The 16,041-nt window shown below is 31.4% G+C and overlaps 1 protein-coding gene across 12 annotated transcripts in view; it reads right to left on the bottom strand.

Moving 5' to 3' along the window:
• The window catches only part of LOC132930318 (regulating synaptic membrane exocytosis protein 2), a 31,951-nt gene that overhangs the window by 7,818 nt on the left and 8,092 nt on the right, over positions 1–16,041 (bottom strand). For 2 of the 12 annotated variants that reach the window (XM_060996125.1, XM_060996126.1), the window contains exons 3-16: positions 11,756–12,055; positions 9,482–9,830; positions 7,606–7,775; positions 5,050–5,278; positions 3,716–3,874; positions 3,616–3,633; positions 3,353–3,501; positions 2,910–3,284; positions 2,663–2,841; positions 2,476–2,599; positions 2,106–2,408; positions 1,766–2,049; positions 917–1,047; positions 715–855 (exon numbers count right to left, since the gene is read on the bottom strand). In XM_060996125.1, the coding sequence (XP_060852108.1) occupies positions 715–855; positions 917–1,047; positions 1,766–2,049; positions 2,106–2,408; positions 2,476–2,599; positions 2,663–2,841; positions 2,910–3,284; positions 3,353–3,501; positions 3,616–3,633; positions 3,716–3,874; positions 5,050–5,278; positions 7,606–7,775; positions 9,482–9,830; positions 11,756–12,055 (2,911 nt within the window). Of the gene's footprint in view, positions 1–6; positions 167–714; positions 856–916; positions 1,486–1,765; positions 2,050–2,105; positions 2,409–2,475; positions 2,600–2,662; positions 2,842–2,909; positions 3,285–3,352; positions 3,502–3,615; positions 3,634–3,715; positions 3,875–5,049; positions 5,279–7,605; positions 7,776–8,128; positions 8,191–9,481; positions 9,831–11,755; positions 12,056–16,041 lie in introns of all 12 variants that reach the window. The other 10 variants (XM_060996127.1, XM_060996117.1, XM_060996118.1 and 7 more) reach the window with 10 other exon arrangements.

The following is a 16,041-nucleotide window of genomic DNA, read 5'->3' as shown; positions in this document are numbered from 1 at the left end:
TCATACATTATTAACCTTTCGCCGTCTTGGGATGCTTCACCGTCACTAGAAACGCTGGACGGCTGTTTGACGAGGGGGCGACTTGCCCCAGGCAGCACTTCTTCACTTCTGTGCACCGTAAACGAAGATTTTCCTTTCGAACCAAAACCTAACCTACGCTTGCGCCCTTTAAATCCAGCCCAAAATTAGTAAATTTACTAGGAAAATGAAATTGGAAAATAATCATAGCTATTAAAATACAAATTGAATAAAAAACTACTATTCTGGAAAATTTTAATTAAATGTAAGAAAAAGGAAAATTGTAATAAAAAAGTATATAATTGGTATAAATATAATAAATCGTTGGATTGGCTTAGATACAAATTAACTTGACTGTTTCAAAATAATATATGTTCAAACAACCTGATAAATAGTTCTAAAATATAAGTTATGTCTAAATAGTTTTCTAAATTTTTTCATGTTTTACAAAATAAATTGTAACGAAAAAATTTGAAATAATAAATAATAATTAATTGAGGATATAACCCGAGATAAGCAAATTTCCCGGTCAAACGATTTTTACAAAATTAGTCTTAGTGATTTTTACAATTATTGATTTATTTGAGAAATTCACAATCCTGTTTTTTCACGTTTATTAAGGAAAACTATAATTTTCTCAAACATATTTAGTCATGGAGTCGTATAAGATTTTTTTTGAGAGAGAGTACCACTCACCGGTTGCTGATAATTGAGAAGCTGACGCACTTTTTTTGCCCATACCAGAAGTGGAAGAGTTGGTCCCAGAAGCTGAGCTTTTACCGGCACTTTCTGTTAAGGAAGACGAATCGCCTCTTCGTTTTCCTGAACTACCAGAATCTAAAAACGGACATTAACGATTTAATTATAAATTAAAACACTAACTTTACTTTAACTATACCGGTTATGTTATCTGTCTGTACATCAGCATTAGATAGGCTCCGTGAAAATTGAGCCCTCTTGCTATCGGTTGTTGGTGCCATGACGGGAGATTGTTGTGATCCAGATCTACTGTGCGACGCTCCATAATCACTGCCATGGACAATAGCATTTAAAGGGTCGGTTAAAGCATAACTAAACGCTACAGCAGCGCCACTATAGCTACCCACTACGTCTAACACTGATTCGCCTAAATCTAGAGTCAAATTTCTTTTCCTACGGGATCTTTGTCTTTCTGTTGGTGATTGAAAACCTAGCATATCCAACCCGGAATCGGAATCATAAAAAGGATCGTGATTATCAAGATGATTTAAATTAAATCGTGTTTTTTTTAATGGTTTTGGGTTTTCAGTCGGCGAATTTTCCGTCAAAACCGGTCTATTGTCTATCGGATGGAGTAAAAAATAATCAGCAGGAAATGAATTATAACGGTACAAATGTATACTATCACGCTTGCTACTACTTTTACTAAAACTACAGCTGGGTGAATGTGACGTTGATGGGTAGCGGTAATCGGTGGCGTTGCAGCAGCTGCAAAAGACAAAACACACTGGCGTGAGATTTTCAGATATTGTCTCATTCATCAATACGTATGTAAAAATACTAATAAATTTTCGAGCCGATGTAACAAATGTACTCTATTTAAAGGATGTTTACACGCACAATATGCCACTTTGAAATATCAGAAATCTAAATGTATAAAAAATAGATGAGTAATGATTCTAAAACAATACATAAATTCTAACTTAATTTTGTTATTTATAAGGAATGTAATCTTAACATCCTGATTAAACAATGTCTTATTCTTTACCAAAATATCGTTGATCTGGGCTGTTCAGATTGCGTAGATAAAGCACTGCTGATAACACTATCGCTATCATCAATATCACAAGTATCACCAGTTTCTCCTCTGGACATCATTGATCCTCTAACATGTGGAGGTGTCAGAGACCGAAGTTGTTGCATAGGTATATCACTATCACTTAATCCACCATAATGGTGTAATCTACCAAGGCCTCCTGTTCTACTCTGAATTCTTCGAGGTTGCATTTGTCTCGTTCTTCTTCGGACCGATGACGTTTGGTCATCAAAATACTGAAATATTGACGTTTGATTCATGTTAAATAAAAATAGTGCTTATTTAAACTTACATATGGAATTCGTTCATCTAAAGAAGAAGGCATAGTTCCTGGAATTTGGGGAAGTTGACGTTTTTTTGGCGTGGATGTAGGAGTAGCTGTTGCTGACCTAGCTAAGAATCTTGAAGGACCTTGTCTATAGCTTTGAACACCTCCGGGATACCTATAGTCTGGTGGAGATAAACTTCTTCTATCGGAGAGCATAGTTGGACTTTTTGAACGTGATCTGGAATGTTGACTAGGAGAATCAGTTGGTGCAGCAGATCTCGATCTATGACTAACACTTGTAGTAGGTCGAATTGGAACGGACTGCTGCTATACAAATTAATATTTTAATATTTTAAATTTTTATAAAAACCTTTTTTTTATCGTGAGTATTTACTTTTAAACTGACTTCATATCCATATTTTTTTTCAATTGTAGTGCCATACACATATGACTTTTGCAGTGGTGACATATCCCTACGACTTTTTCTCCGATCCAAATGATCATAATCAGGCGGCGGGCTAAAAATTCGTTGTTTTTTTTATTTATGATATAACATCTAATCATATTATGTTAGACTATACCTTATAGAACTACCAAGGCTACTTATAGACGCGCCATCTGCTCCAACTCGTCGTCCACTACAACAATCATCAACATCCGAAGCATCTGAATCTGATTGTCGAGATAATGTAGATGGTGGAGACAAGTGTTCTCCTGAGTATTCCATATCATAATCACCTATTGAAACACCACCTTCTCCCTATAAACAGTATTTGAAAGCGATAAATTAATAATAGATTACAAATTAAATAAATTTAAAAAACATACAGTTATTTCTTGATGTGCAGTTAATGGATACCATTCAGCCAAATTTTCTAATTTTTTTATTCCCAATTCGATTAGTACCTCTCCAAGAAATTGATTTGTAGGGTTATTATCATAATCCCACAACGAAATTTGAAGAACTTTAAACTTCAAATCAGACCTTCTCATAGTTGTAAATGAAAAATTTTGATTCCATTTAGGATCAGTGGAATTCATTATCGTTTTAGTCCTTCGTTTGGATTTCTCACTTGTATCCGGTAAAAGACATACTTTGGCGTATGCTGATCTTGGTGAACCATCAGACCGCGGTACCAGACTTGAAGCGGCCATTATAGTTACGACCAACTTTAATGATTGCGGGTCAAAACCTAATTTGACCTAAAGCACCCATACAAAATAATAACAAGGTTAGTACTTGAACAGTACATTTAATTTATTTTTGTTACCTGTATCTTCCCTCCGACATGTAAACTATTCGGTCCACTAACACTTTTGGAAGCCCTTAAGACCCGGGCTGGATTTGAAGCCAAATGCTCAGGACTACCCGGCGAAGTCACCATTACATAAGGTTTATCTTTACGCAAATCATATAAGCCTGAAAAACATAAATATTTATTGCTATTGTAATTTTAAAATTCTTTTTTATTCAATTTTTATAAATCTAAAGGGGGTGAGGGGCATCAGTAGGGCGGTTTGAAATCGCGCTAACCCATTGAACTCGTTTTAGCTGAAATAAAATGAAACAGGCATCATTAATCAATATAGGCATTATAATAGGGACTATAATAGTACCTTTTTAAAATGTATACCTTTAGTTGGAGTGCCATAACTTGCTCTTCTCGGAAGTATTGACCTGGACACTTTGAGCTCGATTTGAGGCAAATGTTTTGATTCTGAAATAATATCCGAGACTTCTTTTTGTGTTTTTCCTTGCAATAAACAACCATTCCATTCCAACACCTCGTCTCCTGTTATTATAGACAAATACAATATTAAAATGTTATTAAATTAAATAAATTAAAATATAATTCTTTAATTCGCATTTTTGTTTAATATTAATAACTGTAGGCTATGATTAACTATAACATGTTTTCTTAAAATAAATCACACAATACTAAGTCTGTATTAAATAATACTAAATTTAAAAAAAAACTATCATTTTTATTTTTCATTATTATAGCTACTAATTATTCCAGATTGATTGGATGATAATATTTTAAATTTAAGCCCATATTAAATATAGGTAACGTTTCATTTCAAATCAATTTATAAATTTAAATGTATTTAATAAATTAATAAATTAACCGTATTTTACTCAATCTAAACTAAAAATATACTACTAACTAATATATAATTAAATTATATATACAAATTTGAACATTTTATACCACTAAATACTTTTATAAATTATTATTATATAACAAATAATATGATTTTCTTTAGTATTTAACGCAGCTAGTATTTTTTAATTAATATTCAATATATCCGTGTTCTAAATAGTCACTGTTATAACTGTAATAATTTCACTGTTTAAAATAATAGTAATAACTGTTTTGAAAATAAATTATTAGTTTTCAAAACAAATCAAATTAACTAAAATGTATTTCCATGTCCAATAAGTTAGAAATAGAATATTTATAAAACAATTTAAAAAATGTAATTAACTATATACATATTTGAATTGGTCAATGTAAGAGTTATTATTAAAATTATTTTCATACAATTTTAAAAATAATGATTATTTTTTTTATTTTACAAAAAATGTATCTGTTGAGTTAAATTTTACTGTACTGATGAAACAAAAAAAAAATGTATCTATAATATATTATAATTTGCAAAAATAGGGGAAAGTTAATGAAACTTAATTTTACTACGTATAGTTAAAAAATATGATTTTAGTATAATTTCAATTATTTTATATAATTTATGTAACCTTAAGTATTAATAAGTGTATAAATGTATGTGTTGGCAGAAATTTACATGAATCTTGTGAAGTCTAAAAACTCCCTTTATATATAAATATAATTTTTGCAAACGGAAATTGTATTATTATGCGTTTGATTCTTTAACCGACTGCGGACGAGAAAATAGGAGCGACAGTGGATGGAGAAGAGAAACAACAGACGCCGTGTGTCCCACTAACCCGGTTTCAAATTTCCCTCCATGTCAGCTGTACTGCCTTTCCGGACGCGATCGATAATCGCACATCTCCTTCCGGTGGCCGATAGGAATTTGCCGCCGGTGATTTTCAGGCCCAACATGGCGGCCGCGCTGGAAGACGGGCTGATCGGGGTCTCCCAAACAGACTTGTTAAGCACCATGTGACCTATCAAGAACTTGTTATCGGGGCTCCGTTGCCACGACATCGGTTGCTGCAAACAGAATCAGCATTAGCCCCGAGGAGACGGCTGCATGCGCCAGACCCTATCTAATCGTAACTTAACATACCACTGATTTTTTTAAAATTGTATCATTTTTTTTTTAAGTATTAATATAGAAAACCAATTATATTTCTATGTGTGTGTATGTGTGTATATGTTCAGAAAATCCAAAGTTCAACTGACAAGTATGAATTGTCTCAATTTTTTTTCGATTCGGCGAAAAAAAATCTATTGTTTTAACCGAAATAAAGACCAACAATCGAGGGTCAAAGAAACAACTAACAAGTAAATCCATCAATATTTGTTCGTTCAATCATTTTGTAAAATAGTTAATCGTTTATATGAATTCAGTGTGACGTATCATTCGTTAATGTTATTACTTATTATCCTTCCGCTGATTGTAACTAGATAACGAGTGGTAAAATCTATTTATATTTTATAATATAGTATTATCCATCATTGTACATTATGTTATGTATTATTAAATTTCAATGAGTATTTATTTTAAAAACGAAAAAATTAGACAATATTTTGTTACGAATTGTAAATTATTAACAAATAATCAGTTCCTAAATCAATTCAACAAAAATTGAGTGAATTAATAAGCTGACCAGAGAGATAGTTTTTTCTAATTACGAATGTGCGAAGATAACTAAAGAAAAATAATCACTGTTCGACAAAAATATACAACAAAATAGATTTTGTATTAATTTTTTTTTCTTAGATTTTTATTCCATTCGTTTAAAATGTAGGTCTTAATATACTGAAAGTTATTAAAAGTTAAATGTTCATTAACATTGTAATCACATAATATTATTATAGGTAATAGGCACATATAACCTTTAGCATTAATATCGTGATATAAAGTATACCTCAGTAATGTTTTGTTACAATTAGATATCATGTATTATCAAGTAATACATATAATTATCATTTCAATCATTGAACTATCTACCAATAATATTAAGAAAAGAAAATATTCTCAACTACAAAAAGGATTATACACAATACACATGCAAAATTGAAAAATAATATAACAAATAATAAATAACATGCAAAAAAGCTGTTAGCAGTGTGTAAAAATTGTATCTGATACCTATGTAAATTTGAATGAAATTCAAGCGATATTTCATATCATTTTTCTTGAGGAATATTATAGTTATTTTTAAAAACTTACTAATTTACAGTTGATACAGGTAATGTCATAATAAAAATAGATAAACTTTGATATTGAATTTTATGAAAATAAATTCCCGTTATACATTTGAATTAAGTCTATCTTACCTTCATAACACAGTTGGTTTAATAAAGAGATAGGCAAACTATATTATTAACGACATTTTGAGATATGATTTAAATTATCTAATACAAAGAACAGATATATATATGTTATATGTATATTTGTGGTACCCCTATCGAAGGAATTATTTTTACATTTTTTAATAGAATAAATATAATTTTTACTTCTACCGTATCGTATGCTGATTATAAAATATATTATATATATATGTAAATACAAAATTTAACACAATAAAACTAAATTTTATAATAATAACTAGAATTATATATAAAATATATTAAATTACTAATTTATATTTTTTTCTAATTCAATTAATTATACATTACAAATCTATGGATAAGTACAACTTAATATTTCGAAGAAAAATTGAATTAAATTAATTATAAACGTTTAATAATAGACAGCGACAATATTATTTCATATTCCAAAAATGTAGTCAAATCCCACTCAGTAACAATAAATTGCACTATTTTTTTTTTATTTATAAATTTAGTTTAGCCGATTGGTTAAATGATCGGGAAATATAATTATAACTATAATAAAGTTTTAAATGATTTTTTCGAACAGTAGAAATGCAATTTAATTGTGTATCATGATTTATGAGCGCGTTCATATTGGTGTTACAAATCAATCGTATACAACTATTTCGACATAGTGAAATTTTGATTTACGACATTATAAGAATGTCAGCAAACTATAGTAATTGATAAGTAAACTAACGCCGAATCGCATAAAAATGTTTCAATTTAAACATTTAAGGTTCACTAAAATGTAATAATGGATCAACCATGGACCGCTAATAATGTTAATTGGCTCACAGTTAATTAATTAAATGTCTAGTCATTGTTTATGCAGCCCGGCATTACTATACTATAATGATATATTTAATATACATCATAATATATGTACCAATGTACCTATGAAATAAAGGCTTTTCAATTTGGCCTTTAAAATATTCTACTTTATTGTGTTATTTTGATTTTTAAGTTTTAATTCGATGCTTAACGCATTTTAGTACCTTAATGTCGCCGAGGTATATTGGGTCGTCATTGGACGTGAATATCGAACTGCCGGTGTCAAATCCGGAGTCTTTGGACGTTTGTTGTGTCGTTTGATGATGTCGGTGATCGAACCGCACAGTTTTCTTTCGCCTTAGTCCATTAATGGTACCCATCTTGCGGTAAATTGCTAAATGACAACACAATGTCACCCCTAACCTCAAACCGCCCAGACTCAAGAGCCCCAACCATAATAATAGAGCGCAATAAATAAAACACAAATATGTTTAAAGTCAAGAGGGTCAAAGAGTGTCACGACGCATGCATGTTTGCTGGGTAACGCCATAAAGAAAAAATCAAAATTTAAAAAAAAACACAAAATTAAATAAAAAAATCTCATCCAACACCAAAACCAAAAATAAAAGTAGGTAATATAATCACAAAAACAAAAAATTGAATACAACGATGTAGAATAATCGTTATTGAATACAAAAAAAAAAAATGAAAAATAAAAAAAAGGTCTTTACAAATGCCAAAACCTACCGATGATAATGTCATTGAATGTTTATAAGTCTGGTCTTCTCCCGCATTACTCTCTGCGTCACCTGTACGTCAGTTCAATCAATAACATTACTATAGTTTTCGCGACGAATTACATTCGCACCGCGTTCCTGCCTACTCCAGACTTGTTCGCGTCAGAGAAATCTAGAGTATTGACGTAATGATGTGGAGGAGGGTGGGTGTATTGAAGAACAAATGAATAATAGCGAGTATAATTGTAAAAAATAAAAATAAATTATCTTCCAAAAATGGGTGTATAGTTCTAAAAACAGCCAAAAAATCTTGAAATGATTTAAACTGCACATCGAAATGTATCTTTACCTAATTATGTGTATTATAATATATTAAATATATTTGTGAAGCTACGACATTTACGAATTTACGCGCCGAAGAAGTGTCCACAATTATACGCATGCGTTACTGACAACTATGTGCACAGCAGTCAGTATGCATGGTATAAACCGTGCATATTATACAAGCATGTTTCATTTAACTAGTCACACTAATATTTATCGAGCCAATAATGGTTATTTAAACAAAATTATAACAAAACATTTCGTTAATCTAATTTTTACTGCTTTTTAGGTATATGCATTTTTTAACAAAAACTTGTACTTACATTTTAAAATTTAAAATCGGTGGTAATTTCTTATCGATTTTAAATGTTTATTTTTGATTATTTAACCTAACTACAAGGATGCCACAAGCATGTGTTGTCTCCTTTCTTATATGCATGCAACATAGCAAAATTCCGTTCAGTATAGAACACATCATGTGTTGTTAGCTTTAATATTAGAGAGAATTTACCTATTATCAAAATTAAAATTTAGAACATTATCAGTATCGTACCGTTGATATTTTGATATTTTAATTTCTAACTAAACATGAAGGTTTTCAATTTTGTAATACTACTTTACATACCTACTCATATCTACCGCAAATTTGCTATGTTGTTAGTATATGCATTAAGACAAAGACAACACGTGCAGATGTCCTGTGGAGAAAATTAAAATATCTTAACTATTAACATTTATTAATAGAAAATTTTTTCAATATTTAAACATTTATAATTTTAATACGGTTTCCTACTATAGATTAAATATGTTGTTTGTCATTAAAATTTTAATATAAAAAAATTGATTTTTATGTACTTCAAAAAAAATTTCCGAAAAAAGGGTTATTATAATGTGACTGGTTAAACGAAACATGCTCTATATAATATATATATACCTACATTATTTTACATACACAAGACGCGTGTGACTATATATTATACCTAACACTATATGATTGTTGGTACACGATAGTTGACGCTATATTATACGGACGGCTTACCTTTTTCGCTTTCGTGCTCATCGCAGCTAGTGCACTCGGACGTGGATCTCAACTCCTCCTCCTCAGAACTGGAAAAACTGATGCGTTGGTGCTGGTGCTGGTGCTGTTGATGCTGCTGCTGATGTAGCCGATCGGGGGGCATCGTGTTCCCGGGCCTTTTGTGCTTGCGCACTGGCACGGCACCGGGACCGCCACGGCCCCCCATAAGCGACTGTTTACAGTCCACCGCGGCCGGACCGAACTGGTGCAGCGGGGGCTGGTGGTGTGAAGACCTGGACGACTGGTTGCCGGTTCCGGTCCTGTGCGAAACACCTTCCAGCTGACCGCCACGGTAGTAATCGTCGTGACCCTGAAACAGTGGCCAACGTTTAAAATATCGTGCAAACGATTGGTTTTCATGCTCGGCAATCGATAGGCTGTAATATCAGGTAAGTAACCTGTGCAGTACAGATAGAGGTGGTGAGAAGCATGTGTAAGTTGTTAATAGAACGGATAAATAAATTGATATGCTTATAATGGCAATCACGCGTATGTGTTGTTGACGCTCGAGACGGGCCAGCGTCCTGATAAGGGCTGATTCATTTAGTTGCAGGCTACACTAATTGTATTTAATCTGTCGATTTAAACAACAATAATATTTTATATTTTATATCGTAATACCTTAATCTCCAAATTGCTTAGCTTAAACAACGATAACTCGCATATAATAATTGATTTATTTATAATCGAAGAAAAGTTTTTTTTTTCAAATATCAAAATACGTGTTGAACAAGTATTTTTTTTTTTATAAATTAATATTAAAAGTGAAGAAAAATTGCTGACGCAATTGTATAATGATACCAACTATTCATTTATATACCTATATAACAATAATAAAATACTATTTGCTTTTATTAACATATATTTTCATATAATACATAAAATATTTGAAATAAATATTCCTTTTCCAATGTGAAATTAAGAATATAAGTCATTAAAAAATTATAAACCTTAAAAATAGTAAAATACTAGTAGGTAGTATAACAATGCTTGTCAAACTACAAAAGACATTTTTTCACAATCACAAGAGTTAACTAAAAAAATAAATGTAGCTAGTTAAATGCATCAAGTGTACATAATAACATAGTCGAGCAAGTGTTCGATCGACAAGTGTATAACGACAGACACAATAGTATTCAAGTGATTATAAAGTTAACGTGGTCAATAATTTAACTCATTTATATACCACAAATCGTAAGTGTGATATAATAATGCTATAATGATGCAAAAATCTTAGACTGTACTTTGTTCGAATCGAATATAAACGAATTTCAATTCAGAAATTAATTCTCTAATCATATTGACCATATGTATAGATACAAATGATACAATGTATATTATGTAATAATATTGATTATTCACCAGCAGCACAAAACAACGGTCGACACCGATAGCAGTTTGTCGCTTGGGAACTTTACAGCTAACGTGCATTTCACTATTCCGATACGGACTTAAGCCCGTGGCATAAACGCCGATATAGTTTATGCATGTTTTTTTAATTTATTTTTTTATCTGTCTCAAGAATCGCACTTTTAGCACTCTGCAGTGCAGTTATGTTGTTGTGTACCAGCTCACCGCTCTCAGAGAACACTCAAGTATTGTTTTAACACAAACGATATTTTTATCTAACCATTATTTTATAATAAAATGATATATAATATAATTTTATAACGTATGAATTAGCATTTATTTCCATTAATTTTACTACAATTAAATAATATGATAATGACCTTTAAATAATTCAATTTATATACGTGACCTAGCAATTTGCCCTTTACACGCAACATCATATTTTCTTTGTGTGAAATTAATATAGATCTGACAAAGAGGTCAGCTGCTCTTTAATTTTTAAAAACCACGAAAAATATAATAAAAAACTAAATAGATTTGTTAATATAATTGTATATACATTAAAACCCGATTATAGATTTGAATCAATCGTATCGAGCATTTAATAAAAAGATGAAAAATATACATTAAAATCCGAGCCTTACCGTTATCAAATCGTGTATTATACTTGGAACTTTATTAACAACGACGAGAAATATAATATATATTATGTTAAAGCACGTTGTTGTAGATTAATCACAAGACTTAATTTCATCCTCCAACAGTAAAATCTAACCTGACCTCCAACTACCCACCCACTCTAAAAAATTGCAAGCACTCAAACAATCACGAGAAAAAATAACATATAATATAATATATTATAATAATAAATGTTTATAGACGTACTGTGCGATAGTACTCGTCGGTCAGTTCATGTTCCTGCTCCTTCCGGCTGGACGGCTCCTGTTGGGAGTATTGGCGCCGCAGGAGGCTATTGGACCGCTGCAACAGTGGCACATTCTCTTTCTCTACTGCACTGTGTGCCCTCTCGAGCTTGGGCCTCTTATCCGACATCATACAAGGCGATGACACCTCAGACCGCCGGGACGGGTCGCTGCCCGCGGCCGCCATACCGTGGTTGATCCATTCCCCAGACTTACTGAGAAGCTCTTGTTTTTTCCGACACAATATGCACACCCATATCACCTGTAACAACACGTTTATATTTTTTTTTTTATGAACTTTTATTTTTATTTTTTACATAGAATAACCTTATTATTATTATTCAACTATATTGTCATACACCATGCGTTGTGTAAATTTTAATCAGTAATCATCAGACTCAAATTTTGGGCACACCAACTCTGTGTAATGTATTAAGGAATTGTGTTAAAATACTTAATTAGCTTATATTAGTAAATTAGTTCATCAAAATATTCTATAATTGTGATAGAGTTACCTACTATAAAATAGTTATTAAAAAAAAAGATCATAAAGTCAAAAATACAGTTATAAAACAATAATAAACAAGGATGAAGCTTAAGCTGTTTACCTAATAATAAAATATATTTATTATTAGGTAAATTAAAACCCGTGTTAATATTTAAAATCCAAACAATAAGAAAATAACTAATGAATAAATTGATAAATTTGAAGTTGTAGTGAGTAAAAATAATAGTTTAATCATCAGTGTTAATTTTATAGTATTTCATCCATTGTATACATAATTTATAGGAACATGCCTAGGTACGACGCGTTATAAATATTTAATAAATATTTAAATTGCGTAAGCTCTAATAATTTTACTTCGAGACCTATTTATGTATAGGTTGAATAAAAAAATATATAACATATATTTTTTATTGGAATACATTAGAGATAGTCTACGGATAAAGTTATATTTAAGGTTATTGTTTTATTTATAAAAACGCCAGTATAGAGTATGTGGCGCTTTTTGCGCTCTGGTGCAGTTAACCCCATGCCGTCGGCCGCCGTCCGCCCATAACCATATTTATATTCTACATCTGTCCCAGATAGGCCCTATAATATTATGTAAAAATAAAAATAAACTTCCACCGAAAGCGGATGGTGCATAGAAAAGTCGCATATTATAATATTATATATTTGTTAACAGGCCAAAGGCGCATATCATTATATTATATTTCAGCGTTACACAACCTATATCATTATACTGTGTTCGAAACAAATTTAAATCGTACCTATTATGTAATTCACATACAATATTACTCCACGAAAAAAATCCTATATTCTGTGATTACTCGTCGAAAGTGGTTGATGTTAAAATTATTAACGCGCATTCGATGTTAAAATAACGTTATTATTCACGGTTTACGAACTCTACGCACATATTGTGCTGTATGTACAATATTCTACAATGTACACGTACATAATATTATATATTACTATTTTTGCCATATAAAGAACCATCATACGATATGGCGATATAACAATATAATACCCGTCAAACAAAAATTACATGATGTGCACAATATGCTGTAATGTATAATATATTATATTATTATATCGCTGCAATCTCGTTAATAAAACATAATTATTTATCGGCTAATAGTTATCACATGATACATTGTTCCGTTCGGACCGGAAACGCGGTGTGTCACGGAAAAAAACGTCGAGTGTATAATAATATACATGTAAGTATGTAATATTAAAAACGTAAAATATATAGTTTATAGCTGATATAATACCAAAGGGGTTATTAGGTCGTAACGATTTTTACGACCGAGTCTTTTTTTTCCGTCCCGCTAAGTGCTAATCGTTAAATGCGCCTCATTTTCACTCGAATAAATGCGATACTAATAGTCTCCGCGAGCACACAACAAACGCTATAGTATATAATATGTGCGCACAATAAAATCGTTCATTTCGGTAGGATAAATATTTTTCCTTGTCAGTGATTCAGATCGAAACGAAATATTTCCGACGTATACGACGACATCGTGCGGGCGAGCTGTGAGCATACACACATACACACTCACACAAACACCTAGGTTTTCACGTGACCGAAAGTATTGGCGTTGAGTAAACACGTCGTTTGTTCCCGTCTGTATATATATATAGGTATATGTATTTTACGGCTGTATAATAGTGTTATATATAATATTATAACAATATAAAAATGTGAGTAAATATAAATCGTAATAACTATACGAAATGTACAACAAGATAAACATACATATGTGCAATTCGGGTGGCGGCGGATTTGCTGAACGGAGTGAATTCGGTGTTTATGTGTACGTATACGCGCGTTTACGGTTTACGAGCTCGTTAGAATACAATTTCATATAATATGTTATTTGTACAAAACGCGAGGCGAGTGCTTTTTTTTGCATTTTCTACCTCGATATATACGTGTATTACATACATGGCATACGCGCGTGCTCGCGATATCCTTATGATGTGTACATAGTACATAATAATAATAATATTATAATCGTTAAGATGGGTGCTGCGTTGCAGTCTAAAGCGTTCGAAATAACGAAAATGTTTTCGAACAGAGAATTGGTCTTTTCTTTTTGATTTCATCCTGGCAATGTGGACGCCGCGTTATCCATTGTCGAGTAAATTGAACCGTTAAAAAAATACCTATGTCTCGAAAATTGAAAAACAAATATCCGTGTGAAGTTAGTTAACTATGGCAGCGGCGCTCTCTCTGCGAATATACCTATACAGTACGCACACATACATATTATTATATATTAGACTACGCCGCCGCTGCTGCGATCAATATAACATACGTCATGTCCCGCAAATCCGTGACGTCATTGCTCCCACCCGAAAAGGGGCGGATGATACCAAGTTGAATGCACCCCGTGAACCGTTGTCCACGTATATATATTATATAATATAATATATTAATATTATTTTATTACGAGCGAGGGTTTCGCTGAGACCGTCTGCAGCGGCAACTGTGGTGGCGATGTTTTTATATTAAAAGCAATACTCACGATGATATCAAAAAACTTTAAATTAATAGAAAACAAAGAGTTTTTTTTCTTTTCTTATGAAAAAATATATATAACTTTGCACGCAAAAATAAACGAATTGGACGCAGCGCTGTACTCTATATAGGTATAGCTCTTCCACCGACCACGACACGGAGCCGCGGCAAACATCTAATACACACGTACGCCTTATTACCACACATGATGATATTTCACTTGAAGCGTTAGTGACAAAAGCCCGTATGAAGCTTAAGTATAGAAAGCGTCAATTTAATTAAAATCATACACCTTTTATTAGCCCATTTTGGTTTTTTTCACATTTCACATTCAACCTCAAATAACGCGTAGGTAGTAAAAAAAAACACACAAGACTATCTCAATATAATAAATAATGAATATATAAATAATATGATTTTTCGACATCCTAAAGATGAACATTCGATTAAAACGACGTTTTGTCGTGTCCAGATAAATACAAAAAAAAAACAGAATGCCGAAGTTTATCTAAGATATATTTTTTATCGTTGGGTGTTTATTTGCATATAGCCGTATTCATGAGAGTATTATATTTCATATTGGAAACACGCAAATAACTAGGTCAAAGGGTAACTGATTCTGTAAACTTGTAGGCCTTGATTGGACTTTATCACGAATATGCACACCACATGTATAGTAGTGGTGCAAAGTAATTTCTTGTTACAAACTGAAACGTCTTTACACGCTAAAAAAAAGCCCACACAGGTAGGCATATTATTTTGTTATTTTTTATTATTTTTTAACATATTTAGCTAATTCAATTGATTAAGCCTAAAATTCAATCATGGATGATTAATGGTTTTATTATTCACACAAATATTAGAAATCAAACGTGTAAGGATGAATATCAAATCAAAAATGTAATTGCAAACAAGCTTCTTTAAAAGTAAAAAAAATTGTGTAACTGCTACAAATAAATATTATATATATGATAAATAACATTTATGCCCCTTTCATCAATACCTAAGTTATTTATAAAATAACAAATGTGGTAACTTCGGATTATAAAAAAAAGATTTTTGACTAACAAATTTCACGTAACAATATTCTTACGTTTAAGGCCACTGTAATTCCGTATTATTCCATTTATCCAACAATATTTTTTTTGTTCACAAACACTACATTACTCTTATAATTCCTATAATACTATAATAATATAAAATTATTCAAGCA

Source organism: Rhopalosiphum padi, chromosome 4 (assembly GCF_020882245.1).
Source record: "Rhopalosiphum padi isolate XX-2018 chromosome 4, ASM2088224v1, whole genome shotgun sequence".
NCBI classification, from domain to species: domain Eukaryota; kingdom Metazoa; phylum Arthropoda; class Insecta; order Hemiptera; family Aphididae; genus Rhopalosiphum; species Rhopalosiphum padi.
This window is presented reverse-complemented; position numbering and strand designations above follow the sequence as displayed.